This window comes from Lycorma delicatula, chromosome 9, assembly GCF_047948215.1.
Source record: "Lycorma delicatula isolate Av1 chromosome 9, ASM4794821v1, whole genome shotgun sequence".
Classification (NCBI taxonomy): Eukaryota; Metazoa; Arthropoda; class Insecta; order Hemiptera; family Fulgoridae; genus Lycorma; species Lycorma delicatula.
Genome location: NC_134463.1, coordinates 25278624 through 25296514, shown reverse-complemented (window position 1 = coordinate 25296514; position 17891 = coordinate 25278624). Strand labels below are relative to the sequence as shown.

Below are 17891 nucleotides of genomic sequence, written 5' to 3'. Positions count from 1 at the left end.
TTTAAAGTAAAACTTTTGATTGGGATCAATAAAGTATAATCTCCATAGTCGAACTGGGATCAAAACAAGATTTCTCCACATTTACCAATGAGATTAGGCCTAGCTCAGCTGTATTGTTAGTTTAAGTTTGAAGTTATACTGCCTTGCTGTGCTTTATTAGTGTTTTGCTAAAAATTAATTACAACAGAGGTAGTTCAGTTTGTTACAGAAAAAATCTGATGTGGACACCACATGACTTTCTTTTACGCCTATTACATTACACATACACATTTTTAAAATGAAAAGTACATAACATTTTTTTTTTTAATAACTTCTGATATTTTTTCATTTTTATTTTTTTATATTGGATTATTATTAATTGTAAAATATTTTTTATAACTGATTTCATTAATTAAAATTTTATTAGGCTCTAACTCTGGAACCAATGGGAAAAAACGCCGATGGGATGTCAGAGTTCGGACGAGCTAGGAAGGGCAGACTGCGCTGCCATGAAACCCTGAGGCGACTTTGTAAGCTTTTTAGCGTGGGCTGGTCGTCTTGGGGGAATTTAAAGGAAAAAAAAAACTGGAACCAATGAAAACAAGTACCACTTATGATATATGGTTGAAAAGTTCTCAATTAGGGCTTATTTAACCAAATTTTTTGGATTTTGGTCTTTTTTGTACACTTTTGATCAGTCGATTGCAAAAAAAAAACAAAGGGGTGCACAACTAGATATTACAAAATCCAAAATTTCAACATCCTATGGCTAATCGTTTTTGAGTTTTGCGAGATACGTACGTATGTATGTACCTACAGACATCATGCCAAAACTAGTCAAAATGGATTCAGGGATGGTCAAAATGCATATCTCTGTTGAAATCGAAAATCGAAATTTTTTGCGATCACAAAAATTCTTTTACTTCAAACAAAGAAGTAAAAATTGATATTTCTGCTTGTTTTTCTACCTCTGTAGAGTTAGTTTTACCTAGTAAAGCAAGGAAGCGAATACAAGGCCAGTAAATGGAAAAGAAATATTTGCAAACTCCGGATAAAGGTAACTTTTTGTTTACGTCATATTCTCCCCTTTTATGTAATTTTTTATTAGAATTTGAACAAGCTTCCCCGTATTCTTCTGACTTTGAGGTTTAATTTAATCATTTTTAAACAGTTTCTAATATTTGACTTTTCAAATATTCTCTCAAAACGTTGTCAGTGTATCCCCGATCTGAAGAAAACATATCACAAAATCATTGTGATGTAGTATTTTTAAAATGAATGACTTCATAAAATTTTAATCTGAAAGAAAAAAGGCAAAAAAACTTTATCTTAAAATACATTAACTTGGTGCTTGTCAAGAGACAAAGACCAAAATTAAACAAAACAAACAGAACAGTTCAGGCAAAGTTTTTTATAACATCAGCTAATGGGGAAAATATCCAAGTATGTAAAAATAAATTTTTAACGAAATATTAGGTTAGTTGCTATAGCAACTAGTTCATCTGATGAAGTGTATAAATTTAATATAGAGGATCGTATTAATGTATGAAAACGGTTTCATACTTCAAACGTAGGGGATACTTCAAACGTAGGAGGTAAATAAAGGTGGGGATCGACTTAGTAAATTTCTAATTTATGGTGTGTTTGAAATATTGTCTAGTATCTTGGATCCGCCATATTGAATGAAACATTTTTTTTAAATTGAAAAGTGGACATGTAATATTTGATATTAATAAAAAACTTTACTAGAAAAACGGTGATGAAACTATTTTACAATTAATTTCTTAGTTTCCAGGGCAATTAAATTTGCAAAAACGGAAAAAAATCGAGGTTGTAAAACACGTTAAAACGCCTCGTAGTAACGTTTTATTTGTATTACTTTCAGAATTACGTCCAATAAAAACTTTTTAACTTTGGAATTAATGGCTTGAACACACATAATAACAACCTTTGTAAAAGTTTGGAGAACAGCCCTTTTTTATAGAACTTCAGAAGTTATTATGAAGATTCTAAGCCTTACTCTTTTTTCAAAGTTCTTTCTGAATAAGAAATTTTCCTTACTTTAACTTTCAAAAACTCAATGGGTAGAAATACGGAGAAATTTTTTGTAAGTAATATTTTTACGTATTTTGGTTGTATGCCTAATACTTTTTATGTCGGTCGGTCAAAATCGACTATGAATTTTAATGCTATTTCGGTTTTATACAGATTTAAATAAAATAAGTAAAAATAATAACATTCATTTTTTTAAAAAAACCATCAACAAAAGAGAGTGTAAAATAAAAAAATTATCTACAACTTAAACCAGAAATAAAACATTGAAGAGATCAGATTATATACAGTTATCGAATGTATAAAACTGAGTTATTTTATTACAGGTTCAGAAACAGGTAATATACCTAAAGTAACAGGTAATTTTTGTGTACGTCGAATGATAAAGGTAAGACTGTAGGATCATCATCTTTTAGCAAAAAATGAAACGCTATGGCTTTCATTTTGTGAACATGTCTCAATGCCAAGAGACTGGCTATTTCTCTAACTCTCTTTTCCTGGTACTTTTTTCCATCTTATTGTTTCATTTAATGCACTATATGTTGGGCATTATCACTTGTAGCAAAACGAAAACCCAAATTAAATTTGTGTGGAATCTGTGGTTGTTGAGGCTGTTCTCACAGCAGTTTGAGAAAAATAAATTATTTGCTCGAAAAGTGGTTTTGGCGTAGTTTTTGGATATGTACATATCCCCGATTGCAATGGCCGCGGGTGCGTGATGATCTTTACGATTTGAAAAACTAGAGTTATTATGAACGGCTAGAGCTTGAAAACAAACACACAAAGAAGTAAAATTTCTCGATGATTTTCGCGTATAGTCTTGGCTGTGGAGATGGAAGGGGTGAGTTTTGATGCCTCAGCTGAGGGTGATGATGAGTGGTGAATTTTCTCAGAAAAGAGTGCTTGGTGGGAATTGGAGAGCGGATATCTGAGTGTCACATTGGGTTATGAGAGGATGTGGTAAAGTGAATGATGTGAGTTGTTATAGAGTGTGCGCGAAAGTAGGAATGTAGTTTCAGTGTCTTTTTGATATAAAGTTGAATTTCATTGGGCGTGGTGGTTAGCTGGATTTTGTGAACTTCGTCGAAACGGGTGATAATGAAAAGTAAATTGGACTTACTTGCAAGATAGGTGGTTTATTTTGCGGTTTGAAGAAATGTTTGTGGAGATAGACTTTGCCTACGCTATCATACATTTTCTTGGATTTGGGACCAGACTAGGAAGGTATATGCAGATGTATTTTTCGTTGATGACAGATCGAATCTTGATGTAGAGTAGAAGTGACCATGTTGTTGTGGAGGATGACTGCGTGAGCGAGTAGTGTAAAGCTGAGGTATTCTGTGGATAACCATGAGATGACTAGTTTACTTGTTAACTCCTCCTTCTGCTCCTGTCCTCTTTGTGTGGAGGGATGTGGTGATGCATATAGACAGCTGTTGCAGTATGAGAATAGAGTACAATATTTGGATGTAAAATATTTCCACTGGTTCTATTTGTTGGGAGTGGTGAGGACTTTAAAATTGTAAGTTAGAAGGCGTGTGGTATGTGAAGAGTTGACAGTGGATTTAATGGTTAGTAAACGAACTAGAGTTGGGTTGAGAGAATTACAAAGAGAGGTGAAACGGACTGCAGATAAAGAAGCATAGGATGAATGGAAGGAGTGTAGTAGCGAGGATCTAAGAAGAAGAGGGTTACTGTAACATAGATAACAGTGGAAAAAGAGACTGTAATTTTTCGGCTGGGTTATTGTATATTGTTATTTGGTATACAATTTATTACGGGTCTTGGGAACTTGTTTTAGGAAAAGTTTACTTGTTGTTGGGAAAAGTTGTTTTATCGTATGGGTTTTGATGGATGATAATGCATAGAGACTATGATTTGGTGGATGAAATGAATCGGAAAATTTTGTTTGAATTAATAATATGTGAACGTGTGGGTGTTAAGTGTTGGATGTGAGTGATGGGAAAATGTTTGGATTGATGTTAAGTGAGCGTGCGTGTGGTGTACATTCGTTTTACTGATGTTCATAGAATGTTACAGGAGGATTAGATATAGATTTCGTGAAAAGACGTAAAGGATATTTGTTTGACGTCTTCTGTTCCTTTTTGTGAAATCCGGATCCACTAGGGTATTGACTTGGAACTGTAAACGGTCCGCTCTTCGACTGCACTCAAAATTTCGTACTCTTGTATTTTCTGGGTTGTGAACAATTTATAGCTCGTTTTGTGTGTGTTAATCAAGCGGGATTGCAATAAGTGGATGTAAGATAGGGATGGAGTACGTTATATGGATGAGATTTTCTGGTGCCTCTTTGGTAAACAATGCTGCTGGAGAAGTGGGTCTCTCGTTTGGGCTTTGCACTCTTGATTACCGTGTAGGCACGGGAGCAGGCTTCTGTTCCTGAAAGGGTTTCCACTGTTAGACATGACATTGGCTTTGCTGAGAGATCCTCAGCGTGAACTTCACCGAGCAACTTATATCTCGTGGACCTTCGGATTTGTGGCTTAAAATTTAACTGGTTCTCTCTTTTTGGCTGGATTTGCTGGGTTCTAGGTTCTATTGTAGTGCATCTAGGCGGACACTGCCAGGTAACATGTTCCTTGAGTTTGGAATTATTAATACATATTATTTTCATTAATTTAAAAGTACGGTATGTTTTTAGCATTTGTGATCTCATTATTATCGGGGTTAGCGAAATGTAACAGTTTTGAGTAGCAGAGACTATTTACGAGTTGCTCTGACCCAATTTTTCTTGGGGATTGGAGTTAATTCATTTCTTTAGGTGTAAGTGATGTATTAGTAGTGGACGGATGATTTACTATGATCGTGAAAGTATGATTTGTTTTGTGCTATACTTTATTTATGTGATGTAGTACGGAGTTTTAATTTAACTTGAAGTTTAAATCTAAAATTTTCCTGTTTTATAATTTTTTTTTTATAAATAGAAGGTTATATTATAAAAAAAAAAAAATTATAATAAGAAAATATTTATAATAAAAATAATAGGTTAGGTTAGTTTCTATAGCAACTAACCTATTATTTTTAGGTTAGTTGCTATAGCAACTAACCTAAGTGGATTAATATTTGTAATTTTAAAATTTACACGGTATTAGTTAATTGTAATTAAAATGCGTGTATACGTATTTTTTACCCTGTCTTCAGAATAATTTTCTTTTGAAGATTACATTACGTTACGCTCTAATAATTGAGTGCTGGGTAACTGATGAAAAAAATATATACATGAATAATATATGTAGAAAATTAATTTTTCTTTTAAAAACCATACATAGATGTTATCTGAAACACTTGAAATACGACCACCAGAGCAACATCCTCTATACAACAATAAAAGTCGTCAGACCCAGTTCATCTGATGAAGTGTATATATTTAATATAGAGGATCGTATTAATGTATGAAAACGGTTTCATACTTCAAACGTAGGAGGTAAATAAAGGTGGGGATCGACTTAGTTAAAAAATTTCTAATTTATGGTGTGTTTGAAATATTGTCTAGTATCTTGGATCCGCAATATTGAATGAAACATTTTTTTTTAAATTGAAAGGTGGACATGTAATACTTGATATTAAAGAAAAACTTTACTTGAAAAACGGCGGTGAAGTTATTTTACAATTAATTTTTTAGTTTTCAGGGCAATTAAATTTGCAAAAACGGAAAAAATCGAGGTTGTAAAACACGTTAAAACGCCCCGTAGTAACGTTTTATTTGGTATTACTTTCAGAATTACGTCCAATAACAAACTTTTTAACTTTGGAATTAATTGCTTGAACACACATTATAACAACCTTTGTAAAAGTTTGGAGAACACCCCTTTTTTATAGAACTTTAGAAGTTATTATGAAGATTCCCATTTTTTCAAAGTTCCCTGTGAATAAGAAATTTTCCTTGCTTTAACTTTCAAAAACTCAATGGGTAGAGATATTGGGAAATTTTTTGTAAGTAATATTTTTACGTATTTTGGTTGTATGCTGTAGAAATGTTTTTGTCGGTCGGTCTAAATCGACTATGATATTTAATTTTATTTCGGTTTTAAACAGATTTTTAAAAAAAATAAATAAAAATAATAACATTCATTTTCAAAAAAAACCGTCAACAATAAAAGTGTAAAATAAAAAATAATCTACCACTTAAACCAGAAACAAAGCATTGAAGAGATCAGATTATATACAGTTATCAAATGTATAAAACTGAACCATTTTATTGGATAAAGTGAGGATGGATTCCAGAGTGTTACAGAGGATGGATTTTACAAATTCAACAAAAGTTAATTGATTTGACTGGGCGTGATGTTGATGGTTGGATAAGCAGAACATAGAGTGGGATAAAATCATTAAATATTTTGCTTTTATTCATCCATATTTCAATCAAGATTAACTAAATTGATTTTAAACGAAAATTGTAAAAAAAAAAAGTTAAAAAAAATAAAAATTTTAATAAAGAACAACAGATTTAATTAGCATTATTTATTCTGATTTAAATCAGTAGTATTATTTACTGATATTTCACTGAAACCTTTTTAAGATGATTTGTTTAAGTAGATCAAATAAAAAAACATCTAATACTACAATAAAAAGTAATTATACGATTTTTATATTAATTTTTCTAATAATCTCTTTCTTACTTTTTTAATAATATTTAACGTATTTAAAAGTTTATAGCAATTTTCTTTACTTACCCTATTTCTGCGGGTCCATTTTCGGTGGTTGTCGGAGACTTTAACCCGGTGATGATGATGATGATGATGGGCAACCGAACACTCCGGAACGGAGGATCGTCTTTCTCTCTCCGACCAGGCCGCCGCTGCCTTCCCCTGCAAAAAAAAATAAATATATTAGGCTGTATTTAAACAATCAAAACGGCCAGGCAGTCGTTTTATTTGTTAAAAAATTGTTTTAAAATATGCAAAATTGGTGTATCTCATTTTTTCTGGATCAATGATCGAAGGCTAAAAAGTTGTTAAAAAATAGTACTTATCTATATTAGAAGAAAAAAAATTATTATTAATTCGGTATCTGTAAGGAAATGGTAACGTCTTAGGATAAAATCCGGAGATACCGGGTTCGAGTTCCAGTCAGTATGGAATTTTTCACATATTTACTATCAAGCATTGATATTGCGAGTCAGCCTCTAATTATATAAAAAATTGTTATTATAAATATTAGTTATTGAAACCACTTTAGAACTGAACTTCTGTTATTTTACAAGTTCAGTACTATGATTTTTCAGGAATTTCTTCTCACTACAATGAGGATTTCTCGATGCTTATTGTTTATTGTAAATTTTTAAATTATAATTAAAAATGTAATTGCAAGGATCCTGGTTTAATTTAATGATTTTTATAGTCATTGATTTACTCTTACAAACACAAAAAAATAATGTTTTACAATTCTTCATCAAATTCTCACTTCCTAAGGTTTTTTTTTTTTGTTATATCACCTTGGGATCGGACCTGATTTGATATGAGTACAGCCCCAAGGAAGACTGAAAGGAATATATTTACCCTGCACTTCTTCCACCATCTTCGTATGGATAATCATAACCAATATAATGGACACCGTGTGCCAGCCCGTTGGGTTCACAACATAGTTCCCATGAAGTTATATGGGGAAAAGCTACGCCGAATTTTTTACTGGATGCTTCCGTATGCTGCAGAAACCTATCGCAAACGAACACCGTGTGATCTGAGGTGTCTTTCTCTTGCAGAAGGAGATTAAAGACTGCGGAATGCGATAGTCGCATTCAACAGAGGGTCTCAACGTCCGCGCGCACAGGTAGCTTTGAAACTCCCGTGACCGGTAAGGAACTGGGTTAATTCGTACCCCAGTTTCCCGTGTTTGTAATTCAGCCAACTGGACTAATGATCCTGAACTCCAGGATCATTAGTCACTCCTGAACATCCAGGAGGTCCAGGATCAGTCTGTAAGTCCATCTGTCCTTTGTCAACTGACCCCACACTTCTTAAGTCTTCATTTAAAATAAAATGTTCTCTATCAACGGCGCCGACATAAAAAAATCAAAATTAAAACAAAAAAAATATTAAAAGATATCAAAAATATAATTTTAATGCAGTTTTCATAAATTTATTATGTTTTGGTTACGTTAAGTGTCTTTTATTATGCTTTAATATTAATTTTTATGCTTGTTAAAGATATAGTTGCAAATAAAAATATAAAATATATAAAAATAAAAATATAGGCATGCAAATCAAAGATGCTGCTTTTATGGAAATTATATCATTTGAAAAGGCAAACATTTTAGTATTTTTTTTTTAAATATTAAATTTACAAAATTAATATATTTCATAAAGATTATTATCGAATGAAATTAACTCCAGTTCAATAATGTGGAATTGATAATAATTCAGCACATATAGTAATGATGTGGTTCATACCCAAGAGTTTCTAACTAATTTTTCTCTTTTTCATTTCTACATGAAGTAATTTAACTGACGGAACGATATCACAGCATATAAGTTATAATTATGTACTATTATAACAAACCAGTAATTAATAATACAGATATCATAACATTATAAAAAAATAAAATAATTTAAAAAGTCTATGTAAACCAAGTAATTTTTCGTTTCATAAAAACGTTTTATAGTTTTTCACAAGAATCTCGATGAAAAAATTATGGGAACGGTGGATTTAGTAAAAAGTAATGTACTAACATAATAAAAGGAATATATACAGTGGAATCGTTTGCAAGAAAGTCCGGTTAAAGAAAAAAAAAAAATGGTTGGTTTTCTATATTATTATAGTCAATTTTGTTTTAACGAGCTAATAACAAAGTTAGAAGGTGGTTATAACGAGGAAATTATTTTCTTTCAAATAAAAAATTTGTTCACTGAGTAATTATAAATGTGAATGATTTCAAAATATGGTACAGAAATTAAATGTCAAAATCATTAGTACTGTATGTTTGTAATATTGAATGTTATAACAACGTTGTTCAATTACTCTTGGACAAGGGAGGCAATGAACTCTTCACAATAAGTGAAAGCTGGTAATAACAATTAAAAACCAGATGTAGTAGTAAGCCATGTACAAAATTTTATTGACTTTTTTTCTGGATTCAGGGAAATTCCCTTCCACCACCATCGTGAAGTTTATACAAGTAGTATGTCGATGGAAAGGGTAAGCAATTTTACAGTCGAGTTCAGATAGCTGATTTTTAAATGGGTTTGTTGCTGTTTTGTACAGTACATTCGTGTGTTTAATTCGAACTGAAACAGTGTATTTTGTGCAAGCATGTTGTGGTATTTTTGATAAATTTTAACGGTACAGAAGTAATATTGGGTATTAAAAGAAAAATTGTTCCGTTTGTAACAAATTAATAATTATTGAGGAATTATAAAACGGGCGATCTAATTCTGACATGTGTAAAACTTACGGGCTTTTTACTTCCACTGTATCGACGATTTGGAAGAACCGTGGTAAGTTAAGGATAGCTTTCAAAAAAATCATTCTCAGGTAAAGAAGGTAAGACTATGTGAAAAAAATGATTTGGACGAAACTGTTATTACATGGTTCAAAGTGAAGAGGAGTGAAAACGTTCCCATAAATGAGCCAGCCTATTTTGAAAATTAAGATGGAAAAATTTGATTACCAGCTAGGATACAAAGGGTTTGTTTGTAGCGGTGGTTGGCTGAACCGATTTCAAAATAGACACCAAACCGTTTTTCAAAAATTAGCGTTGAAGAAGGCAACGTAGATAATAATAATATTAGCAATTGGGTGGGTGAAAAATGGCCATTAATAAAATCGAGTTATAAATGAGAAGATATATTTAATGCTAATTAAACGGCCTTATTTTATAAATTAATTCCGGACAAAACATTTATATTTAAAGGAGAAAAATGTGTCAGCGGAATGCATTCAAAAGTAAGGCTTACTGTTCTTCTGAGTTTGAATATGACTGAAACTGAAAAAAAAAAACTGTTAGTCATTGGGAAATCAAGAAACCCCCTGGTTTTAAGAACATTAAAAACTTCCGGTTAAGTATTTAGCCAATACAAAGACGCGGATGTCTTTTACAATTTTTAAGCTTTCTTTCTTTTTCTGTTTAGCCTCCGGAAGCACCGTAAGGTATTACTTCAGATGATGAATGAGGTTGATATGTAAGAATGTAAATGAAGTGAAGTCTTGTAGCGTTTCAGGTCGACCATTCCTGAGCTGTATAGTTAATTGCAGCCCAAGCACCAAACAACACCGATATCGACGATTTAGTATTCAAATCCGTTGAAAAGTAACTGCCTTTACTAGGATTTGAATCTTAGAGCAGTCGACTACGAAATCAGCTGATTTGCGTGACAAGTTCGTCACTAGACCAACCCGGTGAGTACAATCTTTGAAGCTGAAATTCGTAATTGGGTCAGCGAACTGAGAAAAAAAAGATAAAAATTGTGATGCTAATTGATAACTGTGGAGCACACCTTTTTTTCTATCTTAGCTCCCGAGAATCACCGTCAGGTATTACTTCAGAGGATGATATGTATGACTGTAAGTGAAGTGTAGTCATGTACAATCTCAGGTCGACCATTTCTGAGATGTGTGGTTAATTGAAACCCAACCACCAAAGAACACCGGTATCCACAATCTAGTATACAAATCCGTATAAAAGTAACTACTGCCTTTAATAGGATTTGAACGTCGGAACACTCAACTTCGAAATCGGCTGATTTGCGAAGACGCGATCACCACTTGACCAACTCGGTGGGTCAAGTGATAACTATCGAGTGCACCTTTTTTAATCTTTTATACCCTTTCCCCTGAGTCGAACACACAGTTAAGTATAACGCAATCCAAGGGAGTGTCCTTTAACTCTAACGGGCCTTCCCGCCTACTAGCTGAACATCTGGCAAGGCAGGTCGGCCCGACGGTTGGATTTTATCGCCTCCATTAAGATATCCCCGTGGGCGGGGATGTTTGTTTGGTTTATGCTGAATTAATTTTTCTTGAGATAAGTTTTATTTACCCAACCTGCAAGAGAGACATAGTCGTGTGAGCAAACTGAATTAGAGGTTTAAGTAGGTTTAATCTAAATTTATGGTTTATATTGGGGCTTGCCTAGAACGATAACAGCTATTTGTATTTTTTTCCCCGGCTAAAAATATTCGTTTTACAGTGTTTCTTGAATTTTGTTTTTTCCTCAGTTAATTTCTTTGTTTTATTTTTTAAATTATTTTACATATTTTATTGTACGTATAGATTTTTTCGTAGTCTAGTGTTTAACAATCAAAATGGTCGTTTAGATTTAAATTTGAGTAAGATTTTTCATAAAATTTTTTGTAGCGTAACATTACTTTAGAATTCATTACAGTAATTACTATTGTAAAAAAGTTCCTTTCAGCACGACGGAAGGCGAAGGTAGATTTCATCGGGACAAAATAGTGGTAGGCGAACTCGGATTGCAAGAGCTCATATCAAACATTACTTTCCATGTTTTACAGACACTACGTTTTCTCATTAGACTACAAGCTATTGCTAAATTTATCAAGACTTCCTTATGATTTTTCCTCAACTGCTTGACAACACACCTATTTGAGGATTAGTGAGAAATTCTTGGTTTGTCTCTTTGTATTAATAAAAAAGACAATGTTTTCAGAAAGTTTTATTTAAAAAAATGTATAAGTGTAACAACAATGATGTTGAGAATATGGCATACCCTACTATCTTGTTTGAATATACCGAAAAGAAAAATCTGTTACCTTATCTTCCTATCTAAGCCTAAATTGATTAGGCCAAAAAATCGCATGATGTAAAGTGATGTTTGTACAATATTGATTCCAAGTCTTGAATGTCTCTCTGTGTAATATGACATCGCTGTAGGTTTGTTGAAGAACCTTACCTTGTGAACCGTTACCTTGTTTTCGCTAGGTGTATTCCTTTAAAATAGGATTCAATCGATTGTTTATAAAAAATACGACAATTTAGAATACGACAATGGTTTCATATGTAAACAAATTTCACATATTTAGCATATGAGATGCCTCTTCCTCTTACAATTCCAGCAGTAAGTTATCCCTTGGGTTCGTCATATCAGACAAAATCGTTTCAGACAAAATTTTTAGGTAATATTTAGAGGACTAACGTCCACGTTAAACAAATTCGATACTATGCCTATTAAAGGAGCTATAATTTTTTTGTCCTTGAAACCCCATTTTTTCCACTCGTTGGCCCTTATCTAAAGAGTAGTAGGAACTTAAAATGAATTCGATATTTTATTTAATAAGAAAGTTATAGAGATTTTTTTTCTCGAAAAAGCCCCCATTTTTATCCTCATGGTCTGATTTTGCCCATTAACGTACTCGACCGAGATTTTTGGACGTTGTATTTTATGTATCAATTTTAAAGTGATTGGCGCAAAATTACGGCAGTTATTGTGTCCAAAAGAAAGTGAAATATATATATATATATATATATATATATATATAAATGTATATATAAACTTTTGGATTGACGGCGGTTGTGGGGTCTGGGGGATGTGAAACGCGAAGATATGTCCAAATTTTCAGGAAGTCGAATCATGATATTACAATAGGTAGCTTTCTTATGAAATCTAACTAAAAGATCACATGAATTCTCACATGTTCTCGTATAATATTAAATAAATATATATTTACATATCTAATAATGTAATAGTAATAATAAATTATGTACATAAATATGATAATTAATAAATCTGAATTTTACCTCATAATGCATGCAGACATACATAATACTCGTACCTTAGCCAGTAAATTCACGCATCATCCAGAAATATAAAAGGGAGAGAATTTTTATTTAGTATACGTGAAAGAAAAATAAATTCTATTTCTTCCATTCATATTATACCTTTTCTTTGTTTTATCAACAAATGTTTTCATTAATTTACCCTCACGATTCTTTCTCTTAAATTAACTTACTTTATCGTCTTTACTACACACGGGCAAACTTCCTTTTATATGCATGCACAAACACAAACAAGTTAAAATAAATAAAAAATGATGAAATTGTAAATAAGATAATAAAAAATATTCCTCTCTAATGATTTATTATTCCTTATTTCGCCTTACATTTTTTTATTATTTTTTTAATCTCATTTTCCTCATAAAACTATTTACAGACTATGAAACCAATTATCAGTATGAATATAATCAAATAGTAACCATGTTTTTCTCTTGAAAACCTGAACTGGGTTAAAATGAGTAGAATGGTCCAACGCAGCATCCTACAACACGGAATAATTTATAAATATATGGTATATAAAAAGAGTAATAAAATAGCAAATAAATTATAAAAATAAAGATTAAAATTTACAATCAATTATTTATTTTTATTAAAAAAAATTTTTTTCTAGTATGAAACTAGGAAAAATTCGGAAAGTTGAAGCAGTAAATTAACTGGAAGCTCCTGATTAGCTGGATCCCTTGTCCAAAAAAATAAAGAAAGAAAAACTAACCGTAGATTCTTATTAGCTGACTGATTCTGTCACTCAGAAGTATTTAAAAAAAATAATATATGTTTTTTTTCTTTAGTTCTTTAGAGAGAAGCGGTAAAAATCGACTCCAGATGTGCTGAATTCCGTTATCTCATACTTCAGTAAAAGGATAAATAAATTAGGAAATTCCTATCACTCAATCATTCTAAGTTACTGAATTACATCACTCAACGTGTTTTTATATAGTTTTTGGTACAACTTTATTAAATTTCAACATCGAAAACTGGCATGCGAACGGTGGAATAAGTAGTCGGTCGGGATAACTGCTTTTTCTATGTTAATCTGTATAAATAAAGACAATCTTCTTTGTATGCGCCCTAATAACTCCAAAACTACTTAATCGATTTCGCTGAAAATTTCACAATTTATTATTATTTATCCCGGGAGTGTTTACATGTTATTAGTTCTATATGTATAATCACATAAATATTTAATCACATAATAACTGTCTGAGTAAGTCGATATTGACATAGACAACGATCGATATAGACAATGATAATCGGTATCTCTCGATATATACAATGACATTAAATTCAGTAAAAGAAGTTTTAGGTAATTTATTTATTCTTTTTTTTTCCTTTGTTGGTTTTTATCCGGGCGAAAAACGTTTCCGCGTTATCATCGCCCAAGATATATTTGTTGTAATTAACAAACATATATCAAATTTTATATCTCAACTAAAATTTCAAACTGCCAAACAGCCATTGGCATGAACAGCTGAAATACACACAGTAATTTAGATATTTGAATATAAACGGACGGTCATAAGAAAACGTAAAACAAGATAAAAACATTTCATTATCGCCTAGGGACGGGACTGTTCGTGTTCCGGAGGTCATAAGAAGGAAGAAAGAAAATTAATAGTGAATTAATATTGTACAATTTATTGTTCGTTTCATTTTTTTCATAAGTTACAAACGGTCTTCAACATATTGAGCTAATAACATATAAACAATTCCGAACAAATAATAATAAACTGTGAAATTTTCAACGAAATCAGTTTAGTTTTTGAGTTATTAGTGCACAAGAAAAACAAAGATTTTCTTTTATTTATATAGATTATTATTCTCACAAGCATGAGTTTAATGAATACAAGTGAAGTCCAGCGGGCAGAGCCCTCTGGCTAGACGGAAAGAGCGAGTGAAGCGAGACCTGACCGGCTAAACATCCGCTGACCGCGACGGGAAGAGCAAGTAACAATGGCGTGAGCGAAGATGCGACGGGTCTGCTAGTAATTATAATAAAAAAATAACCGCTGAAAGAATTTTGTTTAATATTAATATTTTATTGTATTCAATTCAAACAAATTAAGAAGTTATTATATATCATTTGAATTTTATGAGGAGGAACAAAAGAAAAATATGGAATGTGAAAACTGAAAGAAAAATGAGTAAATAAACCTCATCTGCGGATCAACAGAATTATGTTTTCCTGTTGTCAACAGGAAATATGTTTTATTTAAATAAATAATTAAGCAGTATTTGTTTTCTTTTAATTTAATTTCTTTGGAAATTTTAAATGTTATTTGTAATTTAATGATAATAACAATCATATTTTAATGGTTACGAAAGAGAGGGAACTGGTTTCATCCTAACTTAATTTTCTAAAGTAATTCCAATGAAAGAAGAGTGTTGAAACGTAAGTATCATTCTACCACTGAAAATGTTGTTTGAGACGCCGTGTTAACATACTTCGTCCTCTACGTAGAATCTCGCTTCAGATTCATTCACTCTGTTTCCCTTTCCTTACAATCTCATTCCCATCAAAAATCTTCAACGAAAAAGCATCAGTTTTTCATTCGATTCTATCTAGTTATCTTTGGCAACACTGACACAAAGTTACTGTCTGAGTTAGATGTCCGAACGTTACTTTCCTTAAAAGTAACTTAAATATAGAATAACAAAAACGATTTAATCTACTTATTTTGATTAAGTTAGGAAAATTTACATGAATAAATACAGGTGAACGAGTAACACTTTACTGATCTACCTAAAATACCCTCCTGAAAGAATTGGAAGGGCATTGTTTACACTCGTGATACATTGACACAGGTCAATAAAAAATAAACAAACAAACAAACAGTTAGTCAGTAAAATTATTAATATTCCATACTTCAATTAGAGTTAAGATAAATTCACGCTGTAATTTTTGTCAAAACCATATCGATCGTTCCTATTGATATCTAAACAAATAGGACGTTTTACGTTTATGCACGTTGGACAACTAACATAGAGCTTTAAATGTAGATGGATTATTAATTATGTTTTTCGAGCTACTGTAAACGGTTCGGACATGTGGTTAATTACTCCCAGAAGGTTCTGATCATACTCTAACTTGTTTCAAGTTTTTTATGAAACACCAATTAATATGAAATAAGAAATAGAATTTTTTTTTAGTAATATATTGACAATATATTTGTATATATATTGAGCGTGATGATTCCAAATTGCACGGCAATTTCTCGGCTCTCGAGAGATGATTCTATAACCAAAAATAACAAAAAAAACGTTCATATATATATATATATCGGTCAGAAAACGGTTCGTTAGCAATTTTTGGCTCGCGAAACATTGAGCCTTGCTTTCTGTTCCCTGAGTGAAATTAAGCTGCACTAACATTCACAGGATAAAAATCGAGAAGTAAATGTGGTGGTTCCTTATGTTAACTAAAAAGTCATCTATTTAAAAAGTCAGATATCTATCTTACTTCGATTTTAATAAAAACGAGGTAAAACAAGAAATTTTTGGTCTTTTTCTCTTTTTTATTTTCGAAGGAGGAGGAAAAAGCTTTGCCATCCACCACCTACCCGCGTATGACAGTAGTTTCGGCCTTTTACCGACTAAAAAAAAAACTCCCTCTTAAACAGCAGACCAGATATCCGCCTTTCAGCATAACTCACGGCCTGTTGTTTCATCTGCGGGCTTCTTTTTTAGTATTGTCTTTCTCCTCTTGTCTTCCCTTCTCTCCTTCTCAAGATGGATGAGGAAGTCTCCTGCATCTCATCAGCAGCGGCAAACTCGAGAGGCCCCTGATTACCTCCCCGCCCAAGCTACCCCTTTCCCATTCACTCGTATTGCTCCGGTGCTGCGCGCAGGCGATCCCACTATCCTACGCCTCTGACCTCTTACAACGGATAATGCTATCCACCATATCGGAGATGGAGTTCCACGTCCTCTCATCTTGTAGAATCTTCTGAACAACATTATCAAGCGTTAAAAGGCCCAAATGACCGTAATTATTTCTCAAAGCCTCCCATCTACAGCAGCGGAACACCACGTGCTCTGCATCGTCAGGCTCACCGTAATATGGGCACGAGATGTCATCCGCTCTTCTTCGGTTGAATAAATACTGTCAGAAACTGCCGTGACCCGTCAAGAACTGCGTGAGCTCATAACTGAGCTCACCAAATCCCCTAAGGACCCACGGCCTAACCTCCGCAATAAGTCGACGTGTCCATACTTCTATCGTTAAGGCGTTCCATCGTGTTTGCCTTCGTTCACCAATAGCCTTTCAAACAACTTACAGAAGTTTTTCGTCAGGCACAGCGTTCTATATGCAATAGTGCCACCAAGGACGCCAGGCTTCTCAATGAAGACAAGCCGGAAAAGCTTCGAATCATCAGATATAAGTCGTGTGACAATTCTCACACCCTCAACCGTGATCCCATCCGGTCCCGGACTCTTGTGTAACTTCATCCACCTTACGGCTGTAAATCGCTCATGCAACTCAAAGAGAGGTAAGTCATCACCAATGATTTCTTCGCGGAAGGGAAGTATGTAGCTCTCGGAAACATAGTGTTGACAAGCTCCTGTACTTGTGCCGAAGTAAGAGTAAGGCGACGACGTCCAAAATGTTCCATGACGATCTTGAAGCCGGCACCCCATACATCACGGTCGATCTCCTCACAAAGCGACCTCCATGAGTCTCTCTCTTGGCCCTCTTGATGGCAGACTTGTAACAACGGCGACTTGACAAGTACTCCTCTCATGCAAGGTCACTGAGAGGCTGATTACTACGTCTAGCAGTTCTCTGAAATGCTCGACGTGTGCAACACCTCCCTTGAAGCACGTTCAGATGGGAAGACCACCAGTATGCGCGACGTCTAGTATGACTTTTTAGGTTTGGAATAAGATAAATTTGTTAATTTACCTTTAAACAAATAACAATTTCTAATTAACTATATACAGAATTTAATTCTGAGAAAATTTATGTAAATAACGTCTATTAAAATTAAGCACAAATTTGAATAGTTCAACTTTAATTAGAAACAAAATAAACGAACTGGATCGGAAAAGGTATACGACTTTAAACAGAGCAATTCACATACAAATGCTAAAAATCATAAAAATAAATTTGAAAG

The 17891-nt window shown here is 32.9% G+C and overlaps 1 protein-coding gene across 2 annotated transcripts in view; it reads right to left on the bottom strand.

Annotated features, from left to right (window-relative positions):
• Positions 1-17891, bottom strand: part of LOC142329687 (uncharacterized) — a 564803-nt gene that overhangs the window by 35070 nt on the left and 511842 nt on the right. For both annotated transcript variants that reach the window (XM_075374386.1, XM_075374387.1), the window contains exon 3: positions 6726-6860. In XM_075374386.1, the coding sequence (XP_075230501.1) occupies positions 6726-6860 (135 nt within the window). The remainder of the gene's footprint in view (positions 1-6725; positions 6861-17891) is intronic.